The 26,915-nt window shown below is 44.9% G+C and overlaps 1 protein-coding gene and 1 pseudogene across 4 annotated transcripts in view; one reads left to right on the forward strand and one right to left on the reverse strand.

Annotated features, from left to right (window-relative positions):
* Window positions 1-2,542: 2,542 nt before the first annotated feature.
* On the forward strand, window positions 2,543-4,943 carry LOC102124748 (phosphatidylinositol N-acetylglucosaminyltransferase subunit C-like; annotated as a pseudogene).
* A 507-nt stretch (window positions 4,944-5,450) lies between these two features.
* TCP11L1 (t-complex 11 like 1) overlaps window positions 5,451-26,915 on the reverse strand; it is a 32,401-nt gene continuing 10,936 nt past the window's right edge. For 3 of the 4 annotated variants that reach the window (XM_045371655.3, XM_074013991.1, XM_005578258.5), the window contains exons 3-10: window positions 24,190-24,322; window positions 21,668-21,788; window positions 20,771-20,991; window positions 19,911-20,047; window positions 17,297-17,493; window positions 12,996-13,177; window positions 10,145-10,317; window positions 5,451-6,597 (exon numbers count right to left, since the gene is read on the reverse strand). In XM_045371655.3, the coding sequence (XP_045227590.2) occupies window positions 6,395-6,597; window positions 10,145-10,317; window positions 12,996-13,177; window positions 17,297-17,493; window positions 19,911-20,047; window positions 20,771-20,991; window positions 21,668-21,788; window positions 24,190-24,322 (1,367 nt within the window). In that variant the 3' untranslated portion in view covers window positions 5,451-6,394. The remainder of the gene's footprint in view (window positions 6,598-10,144; window positions 10,318-12,995; window positions 13,178-17,296; window positions 17,494-19,910; window positions 20,048-20,770; window positions 20,992-21,667; window positions 21,789-24,189; window positions 24,323-26,915) is intronic. The other variant, XM_074013992.1, reaches the window with a different exon arrangement.

The raw sequence follows: 26,915 nt of genomic DNA on the forward strand, positions 1-26,915 counted from the left end.
CCAAATGTAATCCTCACAGCAACAATGTGAATTAGGAGTGTTCCCAATTAACAATGAAAATACTGAGGCCTTGGGGAGAATGACTGGCTCAATGTTGTACAACCAGTAAGGCGGCGATAGAGGAAAAAAGACTAAAACCAGATATTTCTCTAATTCTTTGTGCACAATCCTGCTACCACAAAATGTTAGAATCGGAAGGGAGCTTAAAGACCAAGTCTAGTCTTTTCATTTTAAAGGAGTTGGGAATGGACCCTGATTTGCCCCAGCTGGTACATAACAGAGTGGAGATCCGAGCCCTGGTTTCCTGACAGCTCCCAGTCTTTCCACTCTACCACCTGGCCTCAAAATGGAAAGAAACACAAATGTTCTACATATACATCAGAGCTCGCCAAAAGGTCACCGGAAATCAAACAGCAAACACCTATTCTCTTTGAAATTCACCAGCAAAGTTGGCGGCAGCAACATTTCCTCTATTCCCAGGAATCTTAAGGCTTTGGAGAAATGAGAATAAGCACCTCCACAAAAACACAACTGCTGAACAATCCATTTAGAATCTTGGCCAGTATGTGCATACTATAGGCCTATTAAGTCAAACTTATTAATAGCTTTTCTTCACAGAGAAAAAAATTCATATATATCTACCGACTGCATTTGATCAGTAAGATATCATGTTAGTGTGCTTCTTACCTGAAGTACATTTATGGCTGAGTCATATTGTGACATAAATAATCACATTTTGTAGCTTGCTTTAGACGGAATGATTTTTTTTTTTTTTGAGACGGAGTCTCACTCTGTCACCCAGGCTGGAGTGCAATGGTGCAATCTCGGCTCATTGCAAGCTCCACCTCCAGGGTTCAAGTGATTCTCCTGCCTCAGCCTCCCGAGTAGCTGGGATTACAGGCACGTGCCACCACACCCGGCTAATTCTTGTATTTTTAATAGAGAAGGGTTTTGCCATGTTGGTCAGGCTGGTTTCAAACTCCTGACCTCAGGTGATCGCCCACTTCAGCCTCCCAAAGTGCTGGGATTACAAGTGTGAGCCACCGTGCCCGGCCGGAATGAGATTTTTAAAAACACCAGGACTGAGAATCCATCCACCCAACCAAGAGCCAACAAAGTAGCAGTTACTGCTCTAAACATTCATTCATCCATGAGACTACTGAAGAAATCCAAGAGGCTTGGTGATACTGACCTCACTCTCAGTTCTATCCACAAGTAGTAAAGTACTACTGCCAAATACACTTAGCAATTTCAGGAAGAGACACTTGTCTCCACAACCTGTTACTGAATGCAGCATATAGAATCCATTCGATTCTGAAGGACAACACACTCCAAAGGATGTTTCATTTTGGAAGGAGAGCTGTAGGGGACGGTAGAGGGGATGCTTAGCAATGCTTCCTGAGTGACTAAATGAACGAAGCGGATCTCCCTGGCCCTTAGTAATAATCCTATGAGATTCCAGGAAGAAAATTAGCTTACTTATCTTCATAGAGCAACAACAAAATGATTCAATATGAATATCGTGGTTCTGAAGTTTGCTTCCTTCATTCTTGACTTTTGCCCAGTTGCAGAATTCCACCAGTGGACACCGAGGTAGTGGGGGGCCAAGAGAATCTGTGAAGTCAGTTATTCATGCCTCAAGATTTCAAACTGTACAAATGGAACTCTGGCAATGTAAGAACTCAGGAGGGGAAAAATACCTTGCAAGAATCTACTCTTAAAAAAGAAGAGTTTTTGAGATTTGGGAAGAATGACTGCAGGAAGTGGTGATCAGCGCTGTGCAGTTGGGGGTAAGCTCCTCTCCTTCAGTCTTGGAGCGGGACGAAAAGGCCCCAAACACTCTGAGGCTGAGGCTTCTCAGCCCAGGAACCCAGGATCATACAACCGCCAGGCACAGTGGCCACAGAGCAGCCTCCACCTCAAGGGCACAATTCCAGACATGACCTCATTGAATACACCATGGAAGATGTTATCTTCTTTAAAAGTACCCTCACGGCCGGGCGCGGTGGCTCACGCCTGTAAACCCAGCACTTTGGGAGGCCGAGGCGGGTGGATCACGAGGTCAGGAGATTGAGACCATCCTGACTAACACAGTGAAACCCCGTCTCTACTAAAAATACAAAAAAATCAGCCAGGCATGGTGCCAGGCGCCTGTGGTCCCAGCTACTCAGGAGGCTGAGGCAGGAGAATGGCGTGAACCCAGGAGGCGGAAGTTGCAGTGAGCCGAGATGGTGCCACTGCACTCCTGCCTGGGTGACAGAGCCAGACTCCATCTCAAAAAAAAAAAAAAAAAAGTACCCTTACAAGGAAAAAGGCAGGCAACTGCCATCCCCCAGCCACGCGTGCCCAGGAACTCTCAGGCAGGAACTTGGCTGTATTATCCTGCCTCAGAGACAAACTCATCTATTGTAGGCCTGGCCTGGATTGCTGCCTCTGAAAACCAGGAAAGGTCGGTAGAATATCAACCAAGACATGGAATTTCCAGGGAGGTCTCATTTCAAAATGTCATCAACAAGAACCACATGGACCTCTATGAGAGGGATGATTAAACTGGCCTGAGTTTGAATGAAAGGATAATGTGTGCCCAACCTGTAACTAACACAAAGGAGGTAAAGTGGCACAGGGTCTTGTATGAGCAACAGCCATTTCCTGATAACTGTGTGGACCGGCGGTTCCTGGAAGAGTTCCGGAAAAACATCCATGCTCGGAAATACCAATATTGGGCTGTGGTATTTGAGTCCAGTGTGTTGATCCTGCAGCTGTGCAGTATTTGTGTGTTTCTGGTTATCTGGTGGTATATGGATGAGGGTCTTCTGGCCCCCCACTGGCTTGTTGGGACTGTCGTGGCTTCTTCACTGATCGGGTATATTTTGTTTGAGCTCACTGATGGAAGTGAAGGGCAGAAGAGTGGGTGGATCCGGTGGGCTGACCTGAAAAGTGCCCTAGTCTTCATTACTTTCACTTATGGCTTTTCACCAGTGCTAAGACCCTGCCAGAGTCTGTCAGCACTGACACCATCTAGGCCATGTTGCTCTTCACGCTGTTAGGCCACCTCATCTCTTTTAACTATGGTGCCAATGATGCCTTTGTATCCATTGTATCCAGTAACTATCCTTGAACACGGCCATCTTGGCTTCTGGAGGCTTGGCTTCACGCCTTCCCCAGTCCCTGCATGTCTCCATCATGGTAACACTTGCCATCCAGATTTTTGTCCTGTGGCTCATGTTACAGGAGAAACTAAAGGCATGGACTCCCAAGGGCTATGTAGTGGTTACACTGCTTTTTGCCTTTTTGGCCTTGGAAGAGCTGTGGGAGCCATACTCTTTGCCCTTCTATTGACTTCTATCTCATGTCTCTGTTCATTTTACCTCATTCGCCTGCAGCTTTTTAAAGAAAACATTCACGGGCCTTGGGATGAAGCTGAAATCAAGGAAGACTTGTCCAGGTTCCTCAGCTAAATTAGGGACATTCTGATAGACTAGCCTCGTAACTAGTATAAAACTTAAAGACAGGCCAAGTGCGGTGGCTCATGCCTGTAATCCCAACACTCTGGGAGGCCCGAGGCGGATGGATCACCAGGTCAAGAGTTTGAGACCAGCCTGGCCAACATGGTGAAACCCCGTCTCTACTAAGAATCCAAAAATTAGCCAGGCATGGTGGTACGTGCCTGTAATCCCAACTAAGGAGTCTGAGGTAGGAGAATCGCTTTAACCCGGGAGTCGGAGTTCGCAGTAAGCTGAGATCGCACCACGGCACTCCAGCCTGGGTGACAGAGCAAGACTCCATCTCGAAAAAAAAAAAAAAAAAAAAAAACTTGAACATAGAGTTCCATTCTGGATGCAGCATGTCATTGTGGTAAGAGAACAGAGATTAAAACAAAACAACAAAATGAACCAAAGGCTTGGGTGGTGAGGGTACTTATCCTTTCTGTAATTCTGTGGATGAAAAAGCTTTCTGGGGCCCTCTTGAATCATTTGCTGTAACAAATGAAGTGATATGTTTTCTATTAAAAAAAAAAACACACCTTCAAACAAACAAAAAATAATAAATATTAATAAAAGTACCCTCACAAAATGCGGCCAGTCTGCCAGATTACAGAGACCCAGATTCTCCAGTCTCCTGTCTGGGACCCAAAAAGATACATCTGGCTCTACGTTTATTGTTGAGGAGAGACAGGGTCTGGCTCTGTCACCCAGGCTGGAGCACAGTGGCACGATCATAGTTCACTGCATCCTTGAACTCCTGGGTGCAAGCGATCCTTTTGCCTCAGCCTCAGCTTGTAGCTGGGAGTACAAATGTGTGCCACCATGCCAGGCTAATTTTTTTTGTATTTTTGGTAGAGATGTGATCTCACTATGTTGCCCAGGCTGGACTTGAAATCCTGCGTTCAGGTGATCCTCCTGCTGTGGCATCCCAAAGTACTGGGATTATAGTGTAAGCCACCATGCCCAGCTCTGTTTTTTGTTTTGTTTTTTGTTTTAATTTATCACATCATTATAGATTAGAACCAACATCAGCTCTGATCTGCATACATGTAATTTCTACCTGAGTTTCTACAGCCAGATCCAAGCCCTTGTATAAACCCTGGGACCATCAGCAATCTCAAAAATCCTGAAAGCAGAATGTATTCTGACTCTTCTGGGTCTGATACCCTTCTCATGGAGTATCTGCTTTCCTCCCCATCAGTCCTACTGGAATACCTACCCAACTGCTTCTTCAAGTCTTCCTTGAAAACACAAAATCACTGCATTTCCTTACAAAGAAGGATCAGAGAAAACAGCTGCTTGCAGTAAAATGTAGTCCTTCCCCCTGGTCGTGTAGGAACGACTGCTAGCCTTCCTGGAGTCTTTCTGAAATGGCTTCCAAGTTTCTTTTCTTTTCTTTTTTTTTTTTTTTAAGACAGAGTCTCACTCTGTTGCCCAGGCTGGAATGTAGTGGTGCGATCTCAGCTCACTGCAGCCTCTGCCTCCCGAGTTCAAGCGATTCTCCTGCCTCAGCCTCCCAAGTAGCTGGGATTACAGGTGCGTGCCACCACACCCAGCTAATTTTTGTATTTTTAGTAGAGATGGGGCTTCACCATGTTGCCCAGGCTGGTCTCAAACTCCTGACCTCAGATGATCTGCTTGCCTCGGCCTCCCAAAGTGCTGGGATTATAGGCATGAGCCACCACGCCCGGCCAGCTTCTAAGTTTCTCTTAGCTTCCTGTCCAGAAGGCTTTAGGTGCCGATATTACTTGCTTTTCTGGCAGTTGGAGGTCATTCCAGTTTCATGGCTCTGCTTCTAATATAATGTCCCTGTCTAAAATGCACACATGCACGTGTACACTTAAAAAAAAAAACAACAAAAACAGAACAGATCATCTATGCGACCCAAATCACTCACACTCAGAGGACATGTCAGGAATTCTGGTCACTGAAGTTCCTCGAAAAATAATGCTCAAACACCAGGGATTTTCTATGACTTCCTTATTTAGGAGATTCGTGAACTCAAGCTATTTTATCTGAAAACAGTTAAATCTAATTCCAGAATTTAATTCAATCAACACATCTGCGTATTGTCTCAGAGTCAATTTTTCAGTAAGAATTCCAGACATTTCTCTTCCTTTACATTAAAGTATTTTTCAAAACATTTCCTCCTTGATTTTCAAGGCTTAAAAGTCAAATAATTTCCTTTCACTAGATCTCATAAGTCATAACTGCTCTCAGCTAGATGCAGGAGTAATTCTGTATAAAAGAACAAGCTTTTTAAAGTCCAATAACTCTGTATCTTTGGGGGACGGTTAAAAGAAAGAATGTTTAAATATTTTTTAAAAAAGTAAAAAAGAAAAAAGAGAGAGAGACAAATAACTCTCCTCTAGAAAAAAGGGCCTGGGAGCCCTGGCTAGGCCAGGCAGGGAGGAAGCAATAAATAGGGGGAGAAAATGGCAATAAGACGTTATGTAGCCCTTCTAACAAAACTACCCGGAGGGAGGGGTGAGGGACGAGGCTGTCCGAGGGAGGGCAGGAGGTGAGGCCATGGCTTGGTCTCTTTTGCGCTTGGATGGCTGTCAGCTCAGCATGGGGCATCTGAAAGAACTACCCAGATTGCAGAAGAGCCTCCTTAGAAGGACATGGTGGGGGAGGAGTGGAGACACAGCCGAGTGTTACCTATAAAACTCGAGAACAAAAAGCTTCTTTGATTTGTAAACTTGCACTCATAAATACAATCTCTCAAAATAGAATTCACTGGATTTTTCAACAAGTCTTTTCAACAGTGATACACAATATTCTTCCCTTTGGAATCGGTGCTGTTAAATAGACATGTACTATATAGCCATTTTCCAATGCAACATTAGAGTTGAGAACAGGTATTCTGCGGCTAGTGAGTAATACTGCTGCTGTAGGGTGCATACACGTTAGGATCGGACGAGGATCTTACTGAGGATTGCATCATAGTAGGGACAGAAGACCATCTTGTTATAGTTGACCAGGCGAGCAAATTTAATAGCAACTTCCTCCAGCTCTCTCTGAACTGGACTGAGTCCCCCAGGGACTGTGGGCAATGGCTTCTGATGACCCGAGGCAAGGTAGGTTTCTAAGAAGGTCAGGATTCGAGATTCTGTGACAAAAAAGAAAGTGGTCAGTTGTTTCTTGTCCTTCACTTTACAAACCCGACAGTGCCTCAGTTCTCAGCTTAACCATCACCTCTTAGGGGAAGTTGTCCCCGATCAATACTCCTAGACCAGATACCCACAACACCTTGCACGTCTGCACATTCATCCCATTTATAATGTTTTCTCTCCACTCTAGATGGTTAGTTTCATGAAGGTAGGAGCCATGCTCATCTTGTTCACCATGTCTCCTCAGCACTCAGCACAGTGCCCAGCATGAGACCCAGCTCCCAGGAGAAGCTCAAACACACTTGGAATGCAAGAATGAATCCATGAGTGGCCGGGTGCAGTGGCTCACGCCTGTAATGCCAGCACTTTGAGCACTTTGGGAGGTTGAGGTGGGTGGGTCACCTGAGGTCAAGAGTTCAAGACCAGCCTGGCCAATGTGGTGAAGCCCGGTCTCTACTAAAAATACAAAAATTAGCCAGGTGTGGTGGTGCGCACCTGTAGTCCCAGTTACTCGGGAGTCTGAGGCACGAGAATCACTTGAACCCAGGAGGTGGAGGTTGCAGTGAGCTGAGATCAGGCCACTGCACTCCAGCCTGGTGACAGAGCAAGACAATCACATAAAAAGGTGGAAAAATCAAGCAGGAATTACAGGTTCAAAATAGACCTTTTTCCTACTAAGCCTCCATGAAAGCAGCTCATGCTTCCTTCTCTGATGCCTGTATGGAAGTCGTGGGCATTTGTAAACTTGTCCTACTTGGAAGAATAATTTATGTTGATGCTTTCTTTTCTAGTCCATTCCCCTTCACAATGCTTTTGCACCCTTGTGTATCCTCATGAAAAAAGATTTGATCCAGTCACACTTCTTGCAGATTTTATCACAAAAACAATAGAGACATTTATATGGAATGGACTTTTTCAAGCTCTATGCCTTGCCTCCTGCCTGGGGAATCCTCTCAGGTGCAAATAACTTATACCCTCCTGAGCCTCACAACACAGACAGAAACTGCTGACAGGACAAGACAGGGCCTATCACCCTTATTATTATTATTATTTTTTCAAGACACGGTTTCACTCTGTCACCCAGGCTGCAGTGCAGTGGCACAATCTCAGCTCACTGCAACCTCGGCCTCCCGAGTTCAAGCGATTCTCCTCCCTCAGTCATCTGAGTAGCTGCAATTACAGAAGCATGCCACCATGCCCAGCTAATTTTTGTCTTACTAGTAGAGGCGGGGTTTCACCATGTTGCCCAGGCTGCTCTCGAACTCCTGACCTCAAGTGATCTGTCCGCCTCAGCCTCCCAAAGTGCTGGGATTACAGGCATGAGCCGCCGCACCCGGCCCTATCACTCTTCTTCTTCTTTCTTCTCCTTCTTTTTTTTTTTTTTTAAGGTGGAGTTTCCCTCGTCTCCCAAGCTGCAGTGCAATGGCGCAATCTCGGCTCACTGCAACTTCTGTCTCCCGGGTTCAAGTGATTCTCCTGCCTCAGCCTTGCAAGTAGCTGGGACTACAGGCACACGCCACCATGCCCAGCAAAGTTTTGTATTTTTCGTAGAGATGGGGTTTCACCATGTTGGCCAGGCTGGTCTCGAACTCCTGACCTCAGGTAATCTGCCCGCCTTGGCCTCCCAAATGCTGGGATTACAGGCGTGGGTCATCACGCCCGGCCCTGTTCACCCTTATTCTTTTTTTTTTTTTTTTTTTTTTTTTTTTGAGACAGAGTTTCACTCTTGTTGCCCAGGCTGGAGCGCAATGGCACAATCTCGGCTCACCGCAACCTCCACCTCCCAAGTTCAAGCGACTCTCCTGCCTCAGCCTCGCAAGTAGCTAGGATTACAGGCATGCACCACCATGCCCAGTTAATTTTGTATTTTTAGTAGAGGCGGAGTTTCTCCATGTTGGTCAGACTGGTCTGGAACTCCCAACTTCAGGTGATCTGCCCGGCTCGGCCTCCCAAAGTGCTGGGATTACAGGCATGAGCCACCACGCTCAGCACCCTTATTCTTAAGTTAGTTTGGTTCTCTAAGGTTCCCAGGGCTGGCAGCCTCACCCAAGTAGAAATCTTTGTATTGTTCCTACCCAAAGACTGGTTTTTCTTTTCTTTCTTTCTTTCTTTTAGAAATAGGGTCTTTCTCTGTCACCCAGGCTAGAGTGCAGTGGTGAAATCATAGCTCACCGCAGCCTCAATCTCCTGGGCTCAAGTGATCCTCCTGCCTCAGCCTCCCGAGTAGCAAGGACTACAGATGCATGTCACTATCCTGGCTAATTATATATATTTTTAAAAATTGTTTTGTAGAGATGGGGGTCTCACTATGCTGCCCAGGTAGTCTCGAACTCCTGGTTTTAAGTGATCCTCCCAGTAAGGGCTGGTTTTCAATCTGTTGATAACTGGCTGTTACAAAACAACCCAGGCAGCAGGATGAGAAGCAACTTGCTGGCCACAGGTCTACTTACAGGTACTTTCCTACCTCCCTACCAAGGTTGTGAGTATAAATCTTGACTGGGTGCAGTGGTTCATGCCTGTTAACCCCAGCACTTTGGGAGGCTGAGGCAGGCGGATCACTTGAGTCCAGGAATTTGACACCAGCCTGGCCAACATGGCAAAACCCCGTCTTTACAAAATATACAAAAAATTAGCCAGGTGTGGTGGTGCATGCTTGTAGTCCCAGCTACTTGGGAGTCTGACGTGGGAGGACTGCTTGAGCCTGGGAGGTGGAGTGCGGAGGTGCAGTGCAGTGAGCCGAGATTGCACCACTGCACTCCAGTCTGGAAGACAGAGTGAGACCTTGTCTCAAAAACAAACAAACAAAACTATGTATTTACAGTATACAGCATGATGTTTTAAATATATGTATATACTATGAAATGATTAAATCAAGCTAATTAACAGAATTTTTCATAAAGCCATTGCTGTGATAATAGCTAATATTACAGAATATTTTAAATGTTTTATAGAATATGCATTAAAATATTTTAATACTTCTTTATTATAAACTTTAAACAGCAATATCTTAATATTACCATTTTAAGTTTTATTACATTTGATGTGTTAATAGTATTATATACTAATATTTAATAATATTTTAATTGTGTTTTTAAATAACATCTTCATTTTACTATTCAGCTCTTTTCGTAACAGCTCCTATTTATTGAGCACTTACTGTGTGCTGCCAGGCACTATGGCAAGCACTTTACCTTTTCATCCCAGGCAGTCCCTGCAGCAACCTTGTAAGGTTGCTGCTCTTATTCCAGCTTTAGAGATGAGGAAACTTGAGTGTCAAGTTACACGCCCAAGCTGCACAGCAAGCCCTGGGACACTGCTTGTGAACCCAGGAGAGCGATTCCAAGGTTGCAGCCCTTCGAACAATGATGGCTGCCTGGTCCTGTGCCCATCTGTTGGGTGGCCCTGGTCTCTCTGTGGTGCTTCATTACACCATCTTCTCACCCATCAGCACCTTAACCCCAACTAAGCCCTCAGGTTTCTTCAGAGGGGCCTGTCCTCCAGCCCCTCGGAGGGCATATCCCTGCTGCCTGCCTTCCCCAAACGTACCCATGATCCTGCGAATGGGGTCATCGGGGCTGGCCACGGCCTGGATCTGGCCCTTGAGCACGGTCTCCTTGTCCGTGGTGAAGGGGGAGGACCCACACAGGGAGAGGCAGCTGCTCACCTCCAGGCACACCTTCTCCCCGATGGTAGTGAGGACGTCCTTCAGATGGAAGGAGCTGGGGCAGAGGAGGGGAGAAAGGGCCTATAAGTAAAATACACCTCTAACCGGCTCCAACCGCCCACAACTGGGTGAGAAAGACACCACCAATAACTGGATTTATGTGTTCAGTGGACAATTTGTGACTCTTTTCCCTGCCACCTTACCTCTCAGGCTGTGCATACCTGACCAGGGGGACTTCTTTCTCTCCCTCTGCTAGAAAAGACAGTGGGAAGGGCAGGGGCTCTCAGAGTATACCAGGACCAACGACCCAAAGCACAACTTCCTGCTAGCCTCTCTGTGATAAAAATCAGCCTGGAATGACCTCAGAATATCTCGATATACCTCTGGAGGAATACACAAGAAAGCAAGCATTTGGTAGCTGTGGGACAAGAGGGAGAGAGAAACTTTTCATTGGATGTCCTTTTGTACCTTTTGATTTTTGAAACATGCACACGTATTAACTACTTTTAAAAGAATAGAGTCCGGGCTCGGCGGCTCACGCCTATAATCCCAGAACTTTGGAAAGCCAAGGCAGTTGGATCAGGAGTTCGAGGTCAGGAGTTCAAGACCAGCCTGGCCAACATGGTGAAATCCCATGTCTACTAAAAATACAAAAAGATTAGCTGGGCATGGTGGCAGGTGCCTGTAATCCCAGCTACTCTGGAGACTGTGGTAGGAGAATCACTTGAACCCAGGAGGTGGAGGTTGCAGTGAGCCGAGATCACGTCATTACACTCCAGCCTTGGCAGCAAGAGTGAAACTCCGTCTCAAAAAAACAAATTTTTTTAATTAAAAAATTAAAAAAAAAAAAAAAGAATAAAGAAAAGTCAAATCCTAAAGTTAAAAAAAAAAGAGTATCTGGATTCCCTGGGTCCCCCAGGTTCTCCCAGGGTGCCTGTGGGGAGCCCACCTGCTGGCAGGCATGCTGTGAGAAGGTAACTGCCTCTGTTCTGGGTCTAGATCCTTTGTATGTAGAATTACTGGGGGGCGTGGGAGCAAGCCCCAGCACTCACCATTGGCACCAGTTCTGTGCCCACCCCTGGAGGGCCAGGGTGGATATGGGAGTGCAAGGCTGGGCTCCCAAGAAAGCCCTGACCTGGGTCCCTCCCTCAGCAGGAGCTTTGACAGAGTAGTTCTCCAGGCAGGGACCTAGGTGACAGCCCAGAGCTGCGCCTGTGCAAAGGCCTCAGGCTAGGCCCTCAGCCGAGCAAACAGTTTCCTGGCCTCTCAGCAAACTAGTTTGACTGTCAAAACTGTTGAACCCCTAGTCACAACATGTGGCCATGCCCCACACTGCAATGAACACACCCATGCTTTGTGCAAATTCAGCAGTAAAATGTCTGCATTTTGTAAGGATGAGAATGTTTAGGGGGTACTTCCCTTGAAGAAGTCTCTGAATTGGACCTTGTCAGACAGAGCATTACTTAGAACCACTCAAAGATATTCTATAGGCTGGAAACCATAGAAGTCACCCAACATGACTCCATGGTAGGAGCGGTCATGAAGCCTGCACGCGTGCAGATGTGGACTCGTGCTGGGTAAGAAAGTGACGCATTACACTGAGCACAGAGCGCCTGCGGGGAACACGCAAGTGCAGAACACTTCACACATACACGTAGCTCTGCAGGAATACAGCTGGTCTCCCTCATGGCCGCCCCACAGAGCTCTGCTTCTCACTGGTAGTTGCTTATGAAAGCAATTCAGTGGGTAGCAACCAATATTTTTTTAATGGAATAAGAATAGAGTAGAAAATATCAGGCTGCATTAAACATGGTTAGGGTCAGTTCCATTTTGAAGAGGTTCTCGTTTCTGTTACATGTGTGTTAAGTGTGTACTAGGTCACAACGGAAAATGAATTTCTTACTGCGGGTCCTAGCCACAAACATTTTTGTCCCAATTAATGTCTCTGGGTTTCAGTTTCCTCATAAGCTCCAGTAGGAGTTTAATACATTTGAATGGCTTTGGGAGAGGAATAAAGCACTCAACAAACATCAAACACAAGAACCTTGGAGGTCAGGAGACAAAGACAACCCCATTAAAGAAGGAAGGGGTCAGACAGCATTCTGTTCCCTGCGTAGGGAGAATAAATGAGTTGATGGCACTCAGCACCGGGCCAGGCCCCGGGAGGAGCACGCTAACAGGCAATGGAGGGCCACAGGACCCCTAAGCCCAGGATCTTCGACTCCTCAAGGCAAGCAACCATTGATATCAGCACTCCTCACCCTGCCCATGGCCTACCCCCCTGCCCGAGACACTTCTTCTCTCACCCATTAAATGCTCCCTCACATCTACTATGCGCCCCATGCCAAAATTTAAACTTAAGACCATAAATCTAATTACGTTCTCCCTCTTGCTTCAAACCCTTCAATGGCTCCCTACAGCTCTTAGGACAATAACCCAACTCCTCAGTGTGGCCTCTAAGGCCCTATAGGCTACTCGGTTAGTCACACACATTTTAAAGCCACTATCCTAAAGCTTTGCTAACCCTGCAGCAGATTCTAACTTTGACCCTATGACCCTGAATAAACTCTGCTGGGGTCTTCGCCAAGTGAACCAACTGAGACAGCAAGGTTTCTTCTCAGTTCCTAGAGAGTGGCCCTGGGGTCTGCCTTACAGTGGGAGACCCCTCTGGGAGACTCTAGTCAGCTCTCTGCCATCCACTGCCTCCCATCCATGCATGAAAGTTCCACTTACGGTAGGTGCATATCTGTTAGCAAAATCTTCACAATCATCTTGAGTTTCTCAGCAAAGTCGGCCTGGCTGGAAATTCCTGGGGCTGCCATGCTGAAGGTGATCAGCAACACAGCCCCCAGGACGGTCAGTTGTTCCAGCTGCAACTGGAGCTCGTGGAAGCGAGACTGGTCCATTAAAACTGTCTGTAATGAACAGAAGAGGCCATCGCTGAGCTGCAGGTCCAGGCTAGCAAGCAGAGGGCAGGAGCGCCACAGCCCCCACACCTGCCTCTGCAGCTTCCCTCAGGGTTTGCGCTGGTGTGTCAGAACTTTGAGGAAGTCTGGTGTGAAATAACCCCTCCATCTCAGAGTCATTCCTCCTGAGCAAGGACGCAGTATAGCATCCTCACTAAGAACACATACAGGCCTGGGTGTAAAGCCAGGCTCCATGCTTAATAGCATGACCTCCCTGGCTGGCCACGGTGGCTCACACCTGTAATCCCAGCACTTCGGGAGGACTAGGTGGGCAGATCACCTGAGGTCAGGAGTTCAACACCAGCCTGACCAACATGGTGAAACCCCATCTATACTAAAAATACAAAACTAGCCGGGTGTGGTGGCGCATGTCTGTAATCCCAGCTACTCGAGAGGATGAAGCAAGAGAATCTCTTGAACCCAGGAAGCAGAGGTTGCAGAGAGCTGAGACTGCACCACTGTACTTCAGACTGGGCAACAAAAGTGAAACTCCATCTCAAAAAAAAAAAAAAAATCATGACCTCATGCAAGCATCGCCAACTTTGTCAGGCCTCTGCAGAATGAGGACTCCCAAATCACAGGGCTGTTTTAAAGCTGAAGAAAGATGCTACATATAAAGTGGCTGGCAGAGCCAGCGCTCGATAAATAAAAGTGATACCTATTGTTGGGAAGAAAAGTATAATGAGGCACAGACCTAGGGTCACCAACTCCTCCCAGTTTGTCTGGGACTGTCCCAGTTTTCAAATGGAAATTCCCAAGTCCTGTAAACCCCCACTCGGTCCCTAGCAAACTAGGACAGCTAGTCATCCTGTACAGAGCAATGGAAGGCCAGGTGCGGTGGTGGGTGCCTGCAGTCCCAACTACTGGGAGGCTCAGGCAGGAGGATCGCTGAGGCCAGAAGTTCGATGCTGCAGTGCACTATGATTATGCCTGTGAATAGCCACTACACTGCAGCTTGGACAACAGAGTGAGACTCCATCTTAAAACAACAACAAAAATCCCAGAGCAATGGAAGGGAGGAGTGTCTTGCGGGCAGAGCCTACACTTACTCACCTTGGTACCCACTCAGCACCCAGCACAAAGGAGGCTTGTAAAAACTGGCAAATAAATAGAGAGGAAGAGAAAAAAACAGGAAGCACAGAGAGTAGAAGTGACAGAGAACAACCTAAAGCCTCCCGGAAAGCAAGCGCGTTCCCACGACTGCCTCCCCCATGTTAAAGGGAGCCCTGGGTCCTACCATGCCAGTGATTCTGCCCGTGCAGGTGAGGGAAGGAGAAGGGAAAGGCTGAGCAGATGGGTGTCTGATCTGAGAGAGTTTACAAGCTCATCGAATGGACTCTAAGGACCTTTCTCGCTGTCAGAAACTGAGATGTGCCAAATCAAGACATGAACAATGTGGGGTCACAGCCAAGAAGTAAAAACTCTGAGGATTGAGAATCTTCTGCTGCTACAAATACAATCCCAAGGACTCGTCATCAGCCTGTTTTCTGAGTTCACATGGCTTTGTGGCTTCCCAACAGTCCGCAGGATGTGAGTTTAGGATGCAGATTGCCAAGGATCAATTCCTGGAGTAGACAGCTGTCCCCAGGGACCATCAACATCTTCCCCACAGCGTTTCTTTTCTTTTTTTTAATTTTTATTTTTTTAACAAGAGAGGGTTTATTCATAAGACTGCCAAGTGAGGAGTCTAGAGAACAGGTCTCACATCCTCCTTTCCATAGAGAGAGCTTAGGGATATTTATGGGATGAAGAAGCAGGGGTATCTAAGGCTTGGGGAAGATGATCAGCGGTAGGGAAAAGGGAGGTATTGGATGGTCTCCCACAGCTATTTTTAAACAGAAATGTCAGGCTAAGAACTTCCCTCCAGAAGAGAACATGCCACAGTTCAAAGGGAACATTTTCTCATCTCCAATTTGACATTCTCTTTAGAGCTTCCTCCAGCACAAAACAGGGAACTCAGAAGCAAGAGGCGAAATCTTAAGCTCACAATTTCTTGAAAGGAAAAATAAGGAACTTACAAGAAAGATATTTAGAGAAGTAGCTGAATCTGAGGCTAGTGATAAGAAACTCACATACCCCCCAAAAAGAGGAGGGAGTCTACATAACAGAACAGCTATTTAGAGAAACACTGGGGGAATCCCTTCTCAGTCATCTTCTTAAAGAAGTCCTGCAGTTAGAAGTATGTATTGTGAAAAACATAAAAGGAAAAAATATTGTTCAGCATGGAAGGGGAAGAAGTTTCTTTAGATAAAGCTGTGAACAACCACACCTCTGTTGTGGTTTCTATCAAGATGAGCAAAAACAGGAGAAAAGTGCAGCAGCACAGATTGGAGCCTCATACATTGCTGGTGGGATTGTAAAATGATGCAGCCGCTTTGGAAATCAGTTTGGCAGTTCCTCAAAATGTTAAACTTAAGAGTCACCATGTAACCCAGCAATTCTAATTCTAGGTACGTAACCAAGAGAGGTAAAAACATATGTCCATGCAAAAACTTGTACTAGAATATTCACAGAAGCATAATTTATAATAACAACCCAAATGTTTGTCAACTGATGAATGAATAAACAAAATGTGGTATATCCATACAGAAAAATACATTATTCAGCCTAAAAAAGAAAGGAGGGCTGGGCGTGGTAGCTCATGCCTGTAATCCCAACACTGGGAGGCTAAGGAGGGAGGATCACTTGAGGCCAGGAGTTTAAGATCTGCCTGAGTAACATAGCGAGACCCCTGTCTCTACAAAAAACACATTTAAAAATTAGCTGGGTGTGGTGGTACACTCTTATAGTCCTAGCTACCCAGGAGGCTGAGGCAGGAGGATCACCTGAGCCCCGAAATTCAAAGTTACAGTGAGCTATTGTACCACCTAGCCTGAGCAATACAATGAGACCCTGTCTCTAAAATTTAAAAAAAACATAAAACTCAGAAAGGGAACACTGACACATACTACAACATAAATGAACCTTGAAGACATTATGCTAAGTAAAATAAGCCAGACCCAAAAGGACAAAGATTGTATAATTCCATTCATATGAGGTATCTGGATTAGTCCAATTCATAGAGACTCAAAATAGAATGGTGGCTGCCAGGGGCCAGAGGGCAGGGGCAATGGAAATTACTGTTTGGTGTGTTTGGTGGGAAGACAGCTTCACAGAAGGAAAAATGAAAATGTTCTGGAGACGGCTGGTGGCAATGGTTGCACAACAATGTGAATGCACTTAATGCCACTGAACTGGAAAACTAGAAATGGTTAAAATGGTAAATTTTATGTTATGTGTATTTTACCACAACAAAGAAAAAAACACATTGGAAAAGAGGACGAGAGTACTGTTATATATGCTACAACAAGAAAAAACATTGGGGAAAGAAGCCAGGCACAAAGGCTGATAGTGTATGATTTCATTTAAATAAAATGTCCAGGATAGGCAAATCCATAGAGACAGAAAGCAGATTTGTGGCTTCAGGGGTTGGAGGGAGGGGGAAAGGGCAGTGACTGCTAATGGGTGCAGTGTTTCTATTGTAGGTGACGAAAATGTTCTCAATTAAACAGTCGTAATGGATGCATAACTCTGTGACTATACTAAAAAACACTGAGTTGTACACTTTAAAAGGGAGAATTTTCTGGTACATGAATTATATCAGAATAAAGCTATTCTTTTTATCTTTTATTTTATTTATTTATTTATTTATTTATTTATTTATTTTTATTTTTTGAGACACAGTCTTGCTCTGTCGCCCAGGCTGGAGTGCAGGGGCACAATCTCGGCTCACCACAACCTCCACCTCCCAGGTTTAAGCAATTCTCTGCCTCAGCCTCCCAAGTAGCTGGGGCTACAGGCCCTGCCACCACGCCCAGCTAATTTTTTTGTATTTTTAGTACAGAAAGGGTGTCACCATGTTGCCCAGGCAGGTCTCAAACTCCTGACCTCAAGCAATCTGCCTGCCTCTGCCTCCCAAAGTGCTGGGATTACAGGAGTGAGCCACCGTGCCTGGCCAAAGCTATTTGTTTTAAAAAGTTCAGCAGCACAAAAACAAATATGAGTAGTGAGATGGCTCAGGAGACTTACTTCGGGGAACGGCCTCTGGAGGTGGTCCCACTTCAGAAGCTTCAGATAAGCGTAATTCTGGACAGCAACAGGGCTCAGCCTGGGCATGTCCCCAGAGCCAGCAGCTGCTCCCCCAACTGGCAGGGCGTGTTTATACTTCTGAGTCATAAGGTCCTCTGAGGCTTCTTCCAGCCACTGGGTGACAAAGTCCAGGGAATCTGTGAAAAACAAAGCTGCATACATTATCTTGACACCGAGAAGGGATGCTTCTCGGAATTACTTAAGGGACAATCGATGTCCTGGCGGAGTGATAAAGTAGAAAGTATGAACTTCAGAATCAAATAAAACTTGGATCAAATCATAGTAGTGCCAATGACTAACAGGGATCTCAGCCAAGTCATAATGTGTCTTGAGTTTCAGATGCCTGATGTAGGGAAATTCACAACACCCACCTCACAGGCTGTTGTGAGGATTAAACAAGATAATGAATAAGCCATGCATGGTGGCTCATGCCTGCAATCCCAGCACTTTGGGGGGCTGAGGTGGTTAGACTGCTTGAGCCCAGGAGTTCAAGACCAGCCTAGGCAATGTGGCAAGGCCCTGTCTCCACAAAAGATACAAAAGTTAGCCGGGTGTGGTGGCACGTGCCTGTAGCCCCAGCTAGTTGGGAGGCTGAGGCAGGAGAATCACTTGAACCCCAGAGGTTGAAGTTGCAGTGAGTGGTGACATTACACCACTATACTCCAGCCTGGGTGACAGAGCTAGACCCTGTCTAAAGTAATAATAATAATAACGAATATATGACACCTAGCCAGGCCTTGCCACTCACCCGGTATTTAACAAACCTTCCTTCCTTTCTCTCCCATCCTGACCACTGCATAAGATGGGCCCCAAAGCCCTGGTGACTCCAGCTCTAGAGACGGATGGGATGAGACACCGGCTAGAGTTTCCCTGTGTAAAGTATCCTCTACACTGACGATGAGGCTTTTCCTTGTTTAGATCTTAACCTTGTATCAGTCTGGCTTCCTTTCCACCTGGGGGAAGTGAACTGTCTCTGTCAGGGAAGCCCCTTCTGGCTTTCAGCAGCCCTCGTGCACCCCTGCTTTTCTAAGCTAAGTAATGCAGCGGGCACTCTGAGGGACAGAGAGCTGGCGGATCTTGCACATCATCTGATAAAAACTGCGCCTGTCAGGTCCCAGGAGGTGCGGCAGCTCTGTCAGTGGAGGCTTCCTGCTTCCTTAAAACCAAGTGGACGGCCAAGGTCACAGCGGTGGTCTGCTCTTCACTGGGGCAGGGGGATGTACCTCCAGTTTGCCCTGAGCTCTTGGTCCTGACTGCTGGGCCATCTGGCTTCACCCTCTCTTCTGCAGACAGCATTCTCTATAACCCGCAAGCTTTGGGAAACCCGGGCTTTCATGAAAGTTGTGAGTTAAGTGCTAGACGCAGGCACTGTAGCTGCTTCCACCCTACCAGTGAGTCCTCCACTGCACCCCAGCTTCCAAGGCCAGGCCTTAATATTAAGGCTCTTCAGTCTACAAAACTCTGCCCAGCGGAGGTTGTGGTGAGCAGAGATCATGCCACTGCACTCCAGCCCGGGTGACAGAGCGAGGAGACTCCATCTCAAAAAATATATACATATATATCTTCCCAGTACTCTCACAACACTGGTGAGAGTGTGAGCTTGTGGTCAATCCATGCTGGTCAAAAATCTCTCAAAACCTGTTTCCAATATCTGTAAAATGGGGTTTAAAAAAAAGGTGCCTGGCTCATCAGCTTACTGTGTGAGGATGACATATGATCATGCACATCCAGCCCTTGGCACAAGCCTGGCACTCAGTAAACATTACCAAACTTCTTCTACTTCTGCCCCTACCCTGCCCTTTCCCAACTTCCCCTGGCCCCAGCACCACCTCAGACTTCTCTGCCTGGGGCTGGATGAATCAACTGCGTGGGGCATTCACTTAACTAATCTGGTCCGGCAACCAAACCAACCCAGAGACTGCTGTTTTCATCTCGTCGTCAGCAAAATTAGAGGCCAAACGGAATTCATCATACATTGAATCTGAAGACTGAAATTTACCCAGAATGTCAGCTAGCAATGCAGAGACCATAAAAAGCACCCTAGAAATACAATACAGTTTTACATTCTGATAGTCGTCTGTTTTCTGCAGTCATCGGAGAGGTTCATAAAAATGAGACTCTTCCTGGGTATGAAACAAGAAGATTTATGCATCCAGAACAAAAGCAAAGTTAAATTTCCTGCTATGCCACACAGGGAGAAGAAAAGTAAATTAACATACACAGGACGTCTGTCATGTTTTCAAAAATCAAGACCAAGAATGTATTTTATTTCAAACTGGTGCTTTCATTAAAAAAATTTATAATTTAGGACTTCATTGTTTTTAATTTCTATTCTCATAGCCTACTCACATTCCTTTTGCTTGTCATGTTTTCTTTTCAATGCTTAACAACTCTAGATGTAGTCCTAACATTTTGTGCTTTTCCTTCTTCGAATTAGACTATTCTCATACTAAATTTTAGTTTTGTTCTGAACATAATATTATGCAACAAGCTATGGCAGCTAAAATGAAAAACCACAGACAACAAAAAAAGTACCACAAAATATTAAACATACTTGGTTGCCTCTCCAAAATCTCTTGAAACTTCTTCCTTTCGTATTCAACTGACTGCTGCATGAGATGAGGCCTGATGCTACTGATAGCAAAGTTGGCCATGTCCACTTTCATTAGGTCCAACACAGAAAAAATTTCTCTGAAAGAAAAAAGGATTTAGAACCAAACACTTATAAAGTAAACATAGTATTAAAGGAAAAGAGGACCAGACGCATGGCTCACGCCTGTAATCCCAACACTTTGGGAGTCCAAGGCGGGAGGACTGCTTGAGCCCAGGAGTTCCAGACCAGCCAGGGCAGCAGAGCAAATGTGACAACACGATAAAAACTGATGGATCCACATGAAGGGTCTGTGAGTGTTGATTGTACTGTTTTTGTAACTTTTCTGTAGGTTTGGAATTTTTCAAAAGAAAATGTTGTTTTCTTTTTCAAAAGAAAAACTTTTTTGTTTTTTTTTCTTAATCCATGAGTACCAAGACTTCAGGAAGTTTAAGTTGAAAATAGCTCTGGTCTGGACACAGTGGCTCATGCCTGTAATCCCAGCACTTTGGGAGGCCAAGGCAGCCAATCACCTGAGGTCAGGAGTTCAAGACCAGCCTGGCCAACATCGTGAAACACCATCTCTACCAAAAATTAGCCGGGCATGGTGGTGCGTGCCTGTAATCCCAGCTACTCAGGAGGCTGAGGCATGAGAACTGCTTGAACCCGGAAGGTGGAGGTTGCAGTGAGCCAAGGTCACGCCATTGTACTCCAGCCTAGGCAACAGAGTGAGACTCCATCTCAAAAAAAAAAAAAAAAAGAAAAAAAAAAAGAAAATGCCTCTGAATTGTAGTTGCCGGAGTATGATTAACATATTTCCATACCTGAAAAGGGGCACTATTTCCTTAATGTCCTTTAGTTTCTTAACTTCCTCATCTCGAGCAGGTGCACACAGTGTCCCCATCATGCCAATAATGAATTCTGCCAGTTTGGAAATGTCTAGGGCCCCATTCTCTGCTTCCTGCTTTATCAGATCCAGATCCAAGACTTCTGTTATCTGGTTTCTCAGTCTAGTATGACCAGGCAGCAAGAAAGATAAGAGAGTCTACAAGAGAACACAGCTACGTTTAATCAAAATTCCTTAGACATCATTTCTAATTATATGCAATTTATAACTATCCAAATAAGGGCTTACCAATTGCTATGTAATATTGCACATCTTTTACCTCTTATTCAACAAACCTACAGAAAAACATGCTTACAAATCATTTACAATAGCTACTCAAGCTTTCATTTAAGCTCTACGTAGCAATTAAATGGATAGGAAAAAAACTGTTAATGGTGAAAAAAGAAAAGCATGTTTATTAATGTGAGCCTGTGAGCCAACCACAGATGACAATTTCCATGCATACATTTCTTCTTTGATGCTATTGCTAAAGGCACTGCAAAAAGTCTCTCCACCTAAAGCTTTCTTGATCCCAAAGGCTGAGTCACTTTTTGGCCATTATAAATGGAATGTGTCCACATCTATTAAAACTTATAAATAATCTAGATTTTGCGAAATAACTTTGTTGTCTTTAATGCCTTCAGGTTATCATGGTTTGCTTAAAACTTTTTTTAAAAAAGGGCATTAAGCCAAAAACACTCTTGATCCACCTTTTGGCAAGTAATTTAACTTCTTGATCCTTCAATTTCTTTAAAGACTTCTGGTGGTGACACAAGAAGTTGAATACACACTCCTAACACACCAGAAAAGCATCACAATTCCCTCTTTGCCTCACCTCTTTGATTTCTCCTACAAGTTTGATAGCATGGTCATACGCTGGGGGGTCTTCACTTAGCTGTGCACTCAAGCAATCCCAAAACGCTTTATGTACAATCTCCTTTACTCTCTTCTTCAAGCTGGGGCAGTGAACAAAACAAACAAAAGGGCAAAAACCAAAATATTTGAGTTTCAAATCACTTTCAAAAGCACAAATAATATGGGTTTAGGGTAAGATCAATCCCAGTGATTTGGATCAAGGAAAGATTTCCCAGGCATACTTCAACTGATGGCATACTTTATTTTAAAAGTTAGTGATTTTTGGCAATAAGCATCTAATTGGAAAGAATCGCTCTCAACTAACTGGACAGCCAACATTAATCCAAGTAACAGCATATGACAGTGCCATATAATAAGAATATTGAAAAGTCCAAAGCTGTTAATTTTAGTTCCCTGTTACTAGCAAGTTTCTTAAGATGTTTATAATTAGGTAGTCTAAGATAACAATTTAGGCTGGGCGTTGTGACTTACGCCTGTAATCCCAGCACTTTGGGAGGCCGAGGCAGGCAGATCACCTGAGGTGAGGAGTTCGAGATCAGCCTGGCCAGAGGCTGCAGTGAGCCGAGATAGTGCCACTACACTCCAGCCTGGACAACAGAGCGAGACTCTGTCTCAAAAAAATAAAATAATAATAATAAGATAACAATTCAGTATGTAGTAGGTTGAAGGACTTTATTTCCTAAAAATATCATATTCCCATGTGATACATGGGACAATTGCTTAACTAGGTACCAAACTATAACAACTTATATATACATCACAACGTTTCATTAAAACCAGTATTGGCCAGGCATGGTGGTCCACTCCTGTAATCCCAGCATTTTGGGAGGCCAAGGCGGAAGGATCACCTGAGGTCAGGAGTTCAAGACCAGCCTGGCCAACACGGTGAAATACTACCTCTACTAAAAATACAAAAATTAGCCGGGCGTGGTGGCGTGTGCTTTATAGTCCCAACTACTCAGGGGGCTGAGGCAGGAGAATTGCTTGAACCTGGGAGGTGGAGTATGCAGTAAGCTGAGAATGCACCACTGCACTCCAGCCTGGGCAACAGAGCAAGACTCCGTCTCAAAAAACAACAACAACGGCCAGTGCAGTGGCTCATGCCTGTAGTCCCAGCACTTTGGGAGGCTGAGGCGGGTGGATCACGAGGTCAGGAGTTTGAGACCAGCCTGATCAACACGGTGAAACCCCATCTCTACTAAAAATACAAAAATTAGCTGGGCATGGTGGTACATGCCTGTAATGCCAGCTACTCAGGAGGCTAAGGTAGGAGAATCGCTTGAACCTGCGAGGTGGAGGTTGCAGTGAGCCAAGATCATGCCACTGCACTCCAGCCTGGGCAACAGAGCGAGACTCCATCTCAAACAACAACAACAACAACAACAACAACAACAAAATGTCTTTCTGTCATGAGCACAAAACAAGCAATTCTTCATTATTAAATGCAAAAAAGTACTATCTCTGCAGATATAAGAAATATCTGTGAAGTCAAATTTAGAAGCTTCCTACGGAAGACACTTGCCAGCACAGCAGCCATTCCTCCTTCTTTTGTGAACAGAATCCCACTGTTTTTCAGGGCAACAATATACTCTGCCTATGACAATAAATCATGACTGATCTAACAAGCCCATCACAGTTCATTCCCTTTTACCCGACTTAAGCGTTCCAGGTTCACTTATAGCAAGGGTAGCATGTTACTAAATTCTGATTAACAAAGTGTCAGCAGATGTCTCTTTCACGACTCCAGGGGAAGATGCTCCTCTCTAACAAAAGGAGAGCCCTAGTCCTCCCAACCTTTTCCCTCTTGCCCAGAAGGCTGATGTATGATGGGATGTTTGGAGCTGCAGCATTCATCCTGCAACCAGGAGGACAGGCCAAGAGACTCTCAGGCACCATCCAGAATCCTGACTTCAGTGAGTTGCTGACAGAAGGGCACTTGCACACATATTTCCTTGATTCTAAAACAAACTCCCCCACCCCCCAATATTTTAATCTCTCAGAAACTTGGATCTTTCTTAAAATCAATGGCATTTTTATAATTATAATGGGCAGTGTTTTTCTTATGACAGCACATTTTTAAAAGGGGCACCTTACAATCAATAGAGTTTTTGATTCAATAAAAAAATAGTTAAGTGCCAGGCACTAGGGACACTGAGAATAACCCACAGTCTTCGCCTGTGCAACAAAACCAATGACTATAGTGCAGTGTGATAGTTTCAAAGAAGAGTGAATGAAACAAGGCAATGAAAACACAAGATGAGGCAGCTAGATCCTACTGAGTAGGGAGACTTTCACAAAAGATTTTTAGACCTTTTATTTGATTTTTGAAGAACTGGTGTTCCTTGTTTAGGAATATTTTTTAGCAATAATGTACAAAAGGAAAAATATGTCCGAATATATTGGTATCAACTGAAGGAAACATTTCCAAAACTGGGAAATGGCAGTGCTCTACTAAGCAAGATAATTTAGCAACCACCTTACCTGTTTTCCGGTAATTCAACTGGTTTAATCTGAAAGTCTCCATTTACTACAATTTCATGGGCTAGAGCCATGTTGGTGACGCCTCTCGCTGTCTCTAGAAGTTCTTCTACTGTCACAAAGCGAGGAGGACTAGCTGTAACAGAAACTCACTGTAAGAGATTTGCTTCTCTAGATTCGAATTTCTATTAAAATAAGAAGACAGTGGTTCTGATACTGGACAATAATTTCAGTTATTGCCTCTATTAAAATGTTTGCTCTGAGGCCGGGCACGGTGGCTCAAGCCTGTAATCCCAGCACTTTGGGAGGCCAAGACGAGCGGATCACGAGGTCAGGAGATCGAGACCATCCTGGCTAACACGGTGAAATCCCGTCTCTACTAAAAAATACAAAAAACTAGCCGGGTGAGTTGGCGGGTGCCTGTAATCCCAGCTACTCGGGAGGCTGAGGCAGGAGAATGGCGTAAACCCGGGAGGCAGAGCTTGCAGTGAGCTGAGATCCAGCCACTGCACTCCAAGCCCGGATGACAGAGCGAGACTCCGTCTCAAAAAAAAAAAAAAAAAAAAAAAAAAAAAGTTTGTTCTGGCATTTTCAAACAGCAACAGAATGTTACTTCATATTCATTTTTTAACCCTTGAATCCTAAAAGCAGAGATCATCTATTAATACTCAAAACATCTGGTTTTCACTAAGACTGGTCAAATGAAAATAATTACAGTAAACTGAAACTTAGGAAAACTTAAGTTACAGATGATCATCTGTCCCATAAGCTGAGGGTTTATTTTCTAATCTTTCTGCCTCCTGTCTACCCTAAAAAAAAAAAAAAAAAAAAGACACCAGATTTAAGATCTTCTCTTTTGCTCCCATTAGCAGTTTACTTTTGCACTACCACTAACACTGCCACAAATGAATCTCCCCAAATTAACATAGCATCAAGGCATCAATCACAGTGGTTCACACCTGTAATGCTAGCTCTTTGGGAGGCTGAGGCAAGAGGATCATTTGAGGCCAGGAGTTGGAGACCAGCCTGGGCACCATAGTGAGACCTTGTCTCTACAAAAAAAAATGTAAAACTAACCGGGCATGGTGGTGCATGCCTGTAGTCCCAGCTACTCGGAAGTTGAGGCTGGAGGATCACTTGAACCTGCAGTGAGCTATGATCATGTCACTGCACTCAAGCCTGGGCAACAGAGCAAGACTCTGTCTCAAAAAAAATAAAAATAAAAAGTTGTAAAAAATTAAAATAGCATCAAGTCCTTTAGGGTGCCGACGGTGCTGTTTAAACAATGCTAAAACCACTATCTTGTACAGGATACTGTGACAGAATATGACAGCTCTGCAGTGGTCAATGGACAGATCAAAAGATGTGTGACACAAGAATTTTCTAGAATGCTGATCCAGTTAACCAAAAACTTTGAAAAAGAGCCATCTCTGATTTCTCTCTTTCCCCTGCTCTTTTATCCACGTCCTGTAGATTTTACCTCTGTATCGACTGCTGCAACGGCCTCAAAATTTGTGTCCATCTTCTCTCTTTTGATAAAGCTTAAGACTGATCGTTCAAAAAGAAGGTTCTAAACCAAGGAACAAAGGGGAATTCTTACTCTTAAAAGCCTATGATAAGGCCAGGCTCATGCCTGTAATCCCAGCACTTTGGGAGGTCGAGGCAGGTGGACCACCTGAGGTCTGGAGTTCGAGACCCAACTGGCCAACATGGGAAAACATCGTCTCTACTAAAAATACAAAAATTAGCGGGGCATGGTGGTGCACACCTGTAATCCCAGCTCTTTGGGAGGCTGAGGCGAAAGGATCGCTTGAACCTGGGAGGTAGAGGTTGCAATGGGTGGAGATCACACCATTGCACTTCAGCCTAGGTGACAGAGCAAGACTCTGTTTCAAAAAAAAATTTAAAAAAAAAAAAGTCTCTGATAGCAATTCTCAACCTTTAGCCTATACTGGAGTCAGAGGGAGGACTTGTGAAAACAGAATGCTGGGCCCACTTCTCAGGGTTTCTGATTTAGCAGGTCTGGAGCAGGGCCAAAGAATCTGCATTTTTTAATTTTTCTATTTTTTTTGAGATACAGGATCTTACTCTCTCACCAGCAGGAATGCAGTCACACAATCATGGCTCACCCCAGCCTCAACCTCTCATGCTCAAGCCATCTTCCCACCTCAGCCTCCCGAGTAGCTGGGACTATAGGCACATCTGGTTATTTTTTGTATTTTTTTAGAGACAGTTTCACCATGTTGCCCAGGCTGGTCTCAAACTCCTGAACTTAAGTAAGTGATCCACCTGCCTTGGCCTCCCAAAGTGCTGGCATTACAGGTATAAGCCACAGCACCCGACCTAGAATCTGTGTTTCTAACAAGTCTCCAGTTGATGCTGATGGCTCCAAACACCACAGTTTTGAGACACCACAGTTTTGAGAAGTACTTGCCTAGAAGATGAATATATTAATTTTATGTGATAGTGATAACATCTGGCCTTAAAATTAGATAAGTAACGTCACTGGTTTGCCCAGGTTTGTTATAAAAGATCTTCTTAGGCAGGTGAAAAGTTATTTTCCTTCTTTTTTATTTTGCTCATCAAAGAAAGGAAAAAAAAAAAAAAGGAACCAAATGAAAGAGCTGGTCATACCCTGTCTGGTAAAAATCTTTATTTGGTCACAAGGGGAAGTTGGGAAAACTCAAAATTCTTCCTCACAACATTCTCAGCATTTCCAGAGAATATGA

Source organism: Macaca fascicularis, chromosome 14, assembly GCF_037993035.2.
Source record: "Macaca fascicularis isolate 582-1 chromosome 14, T2T-MFA8v1.1".
NCBI classification, from domain to species: domain Eukaryota; kingdom Metazoa; phylum Chordata; class Mammalia; order Primates; family Cercopithecidae; genus Macaca; species Macaca fascicularis.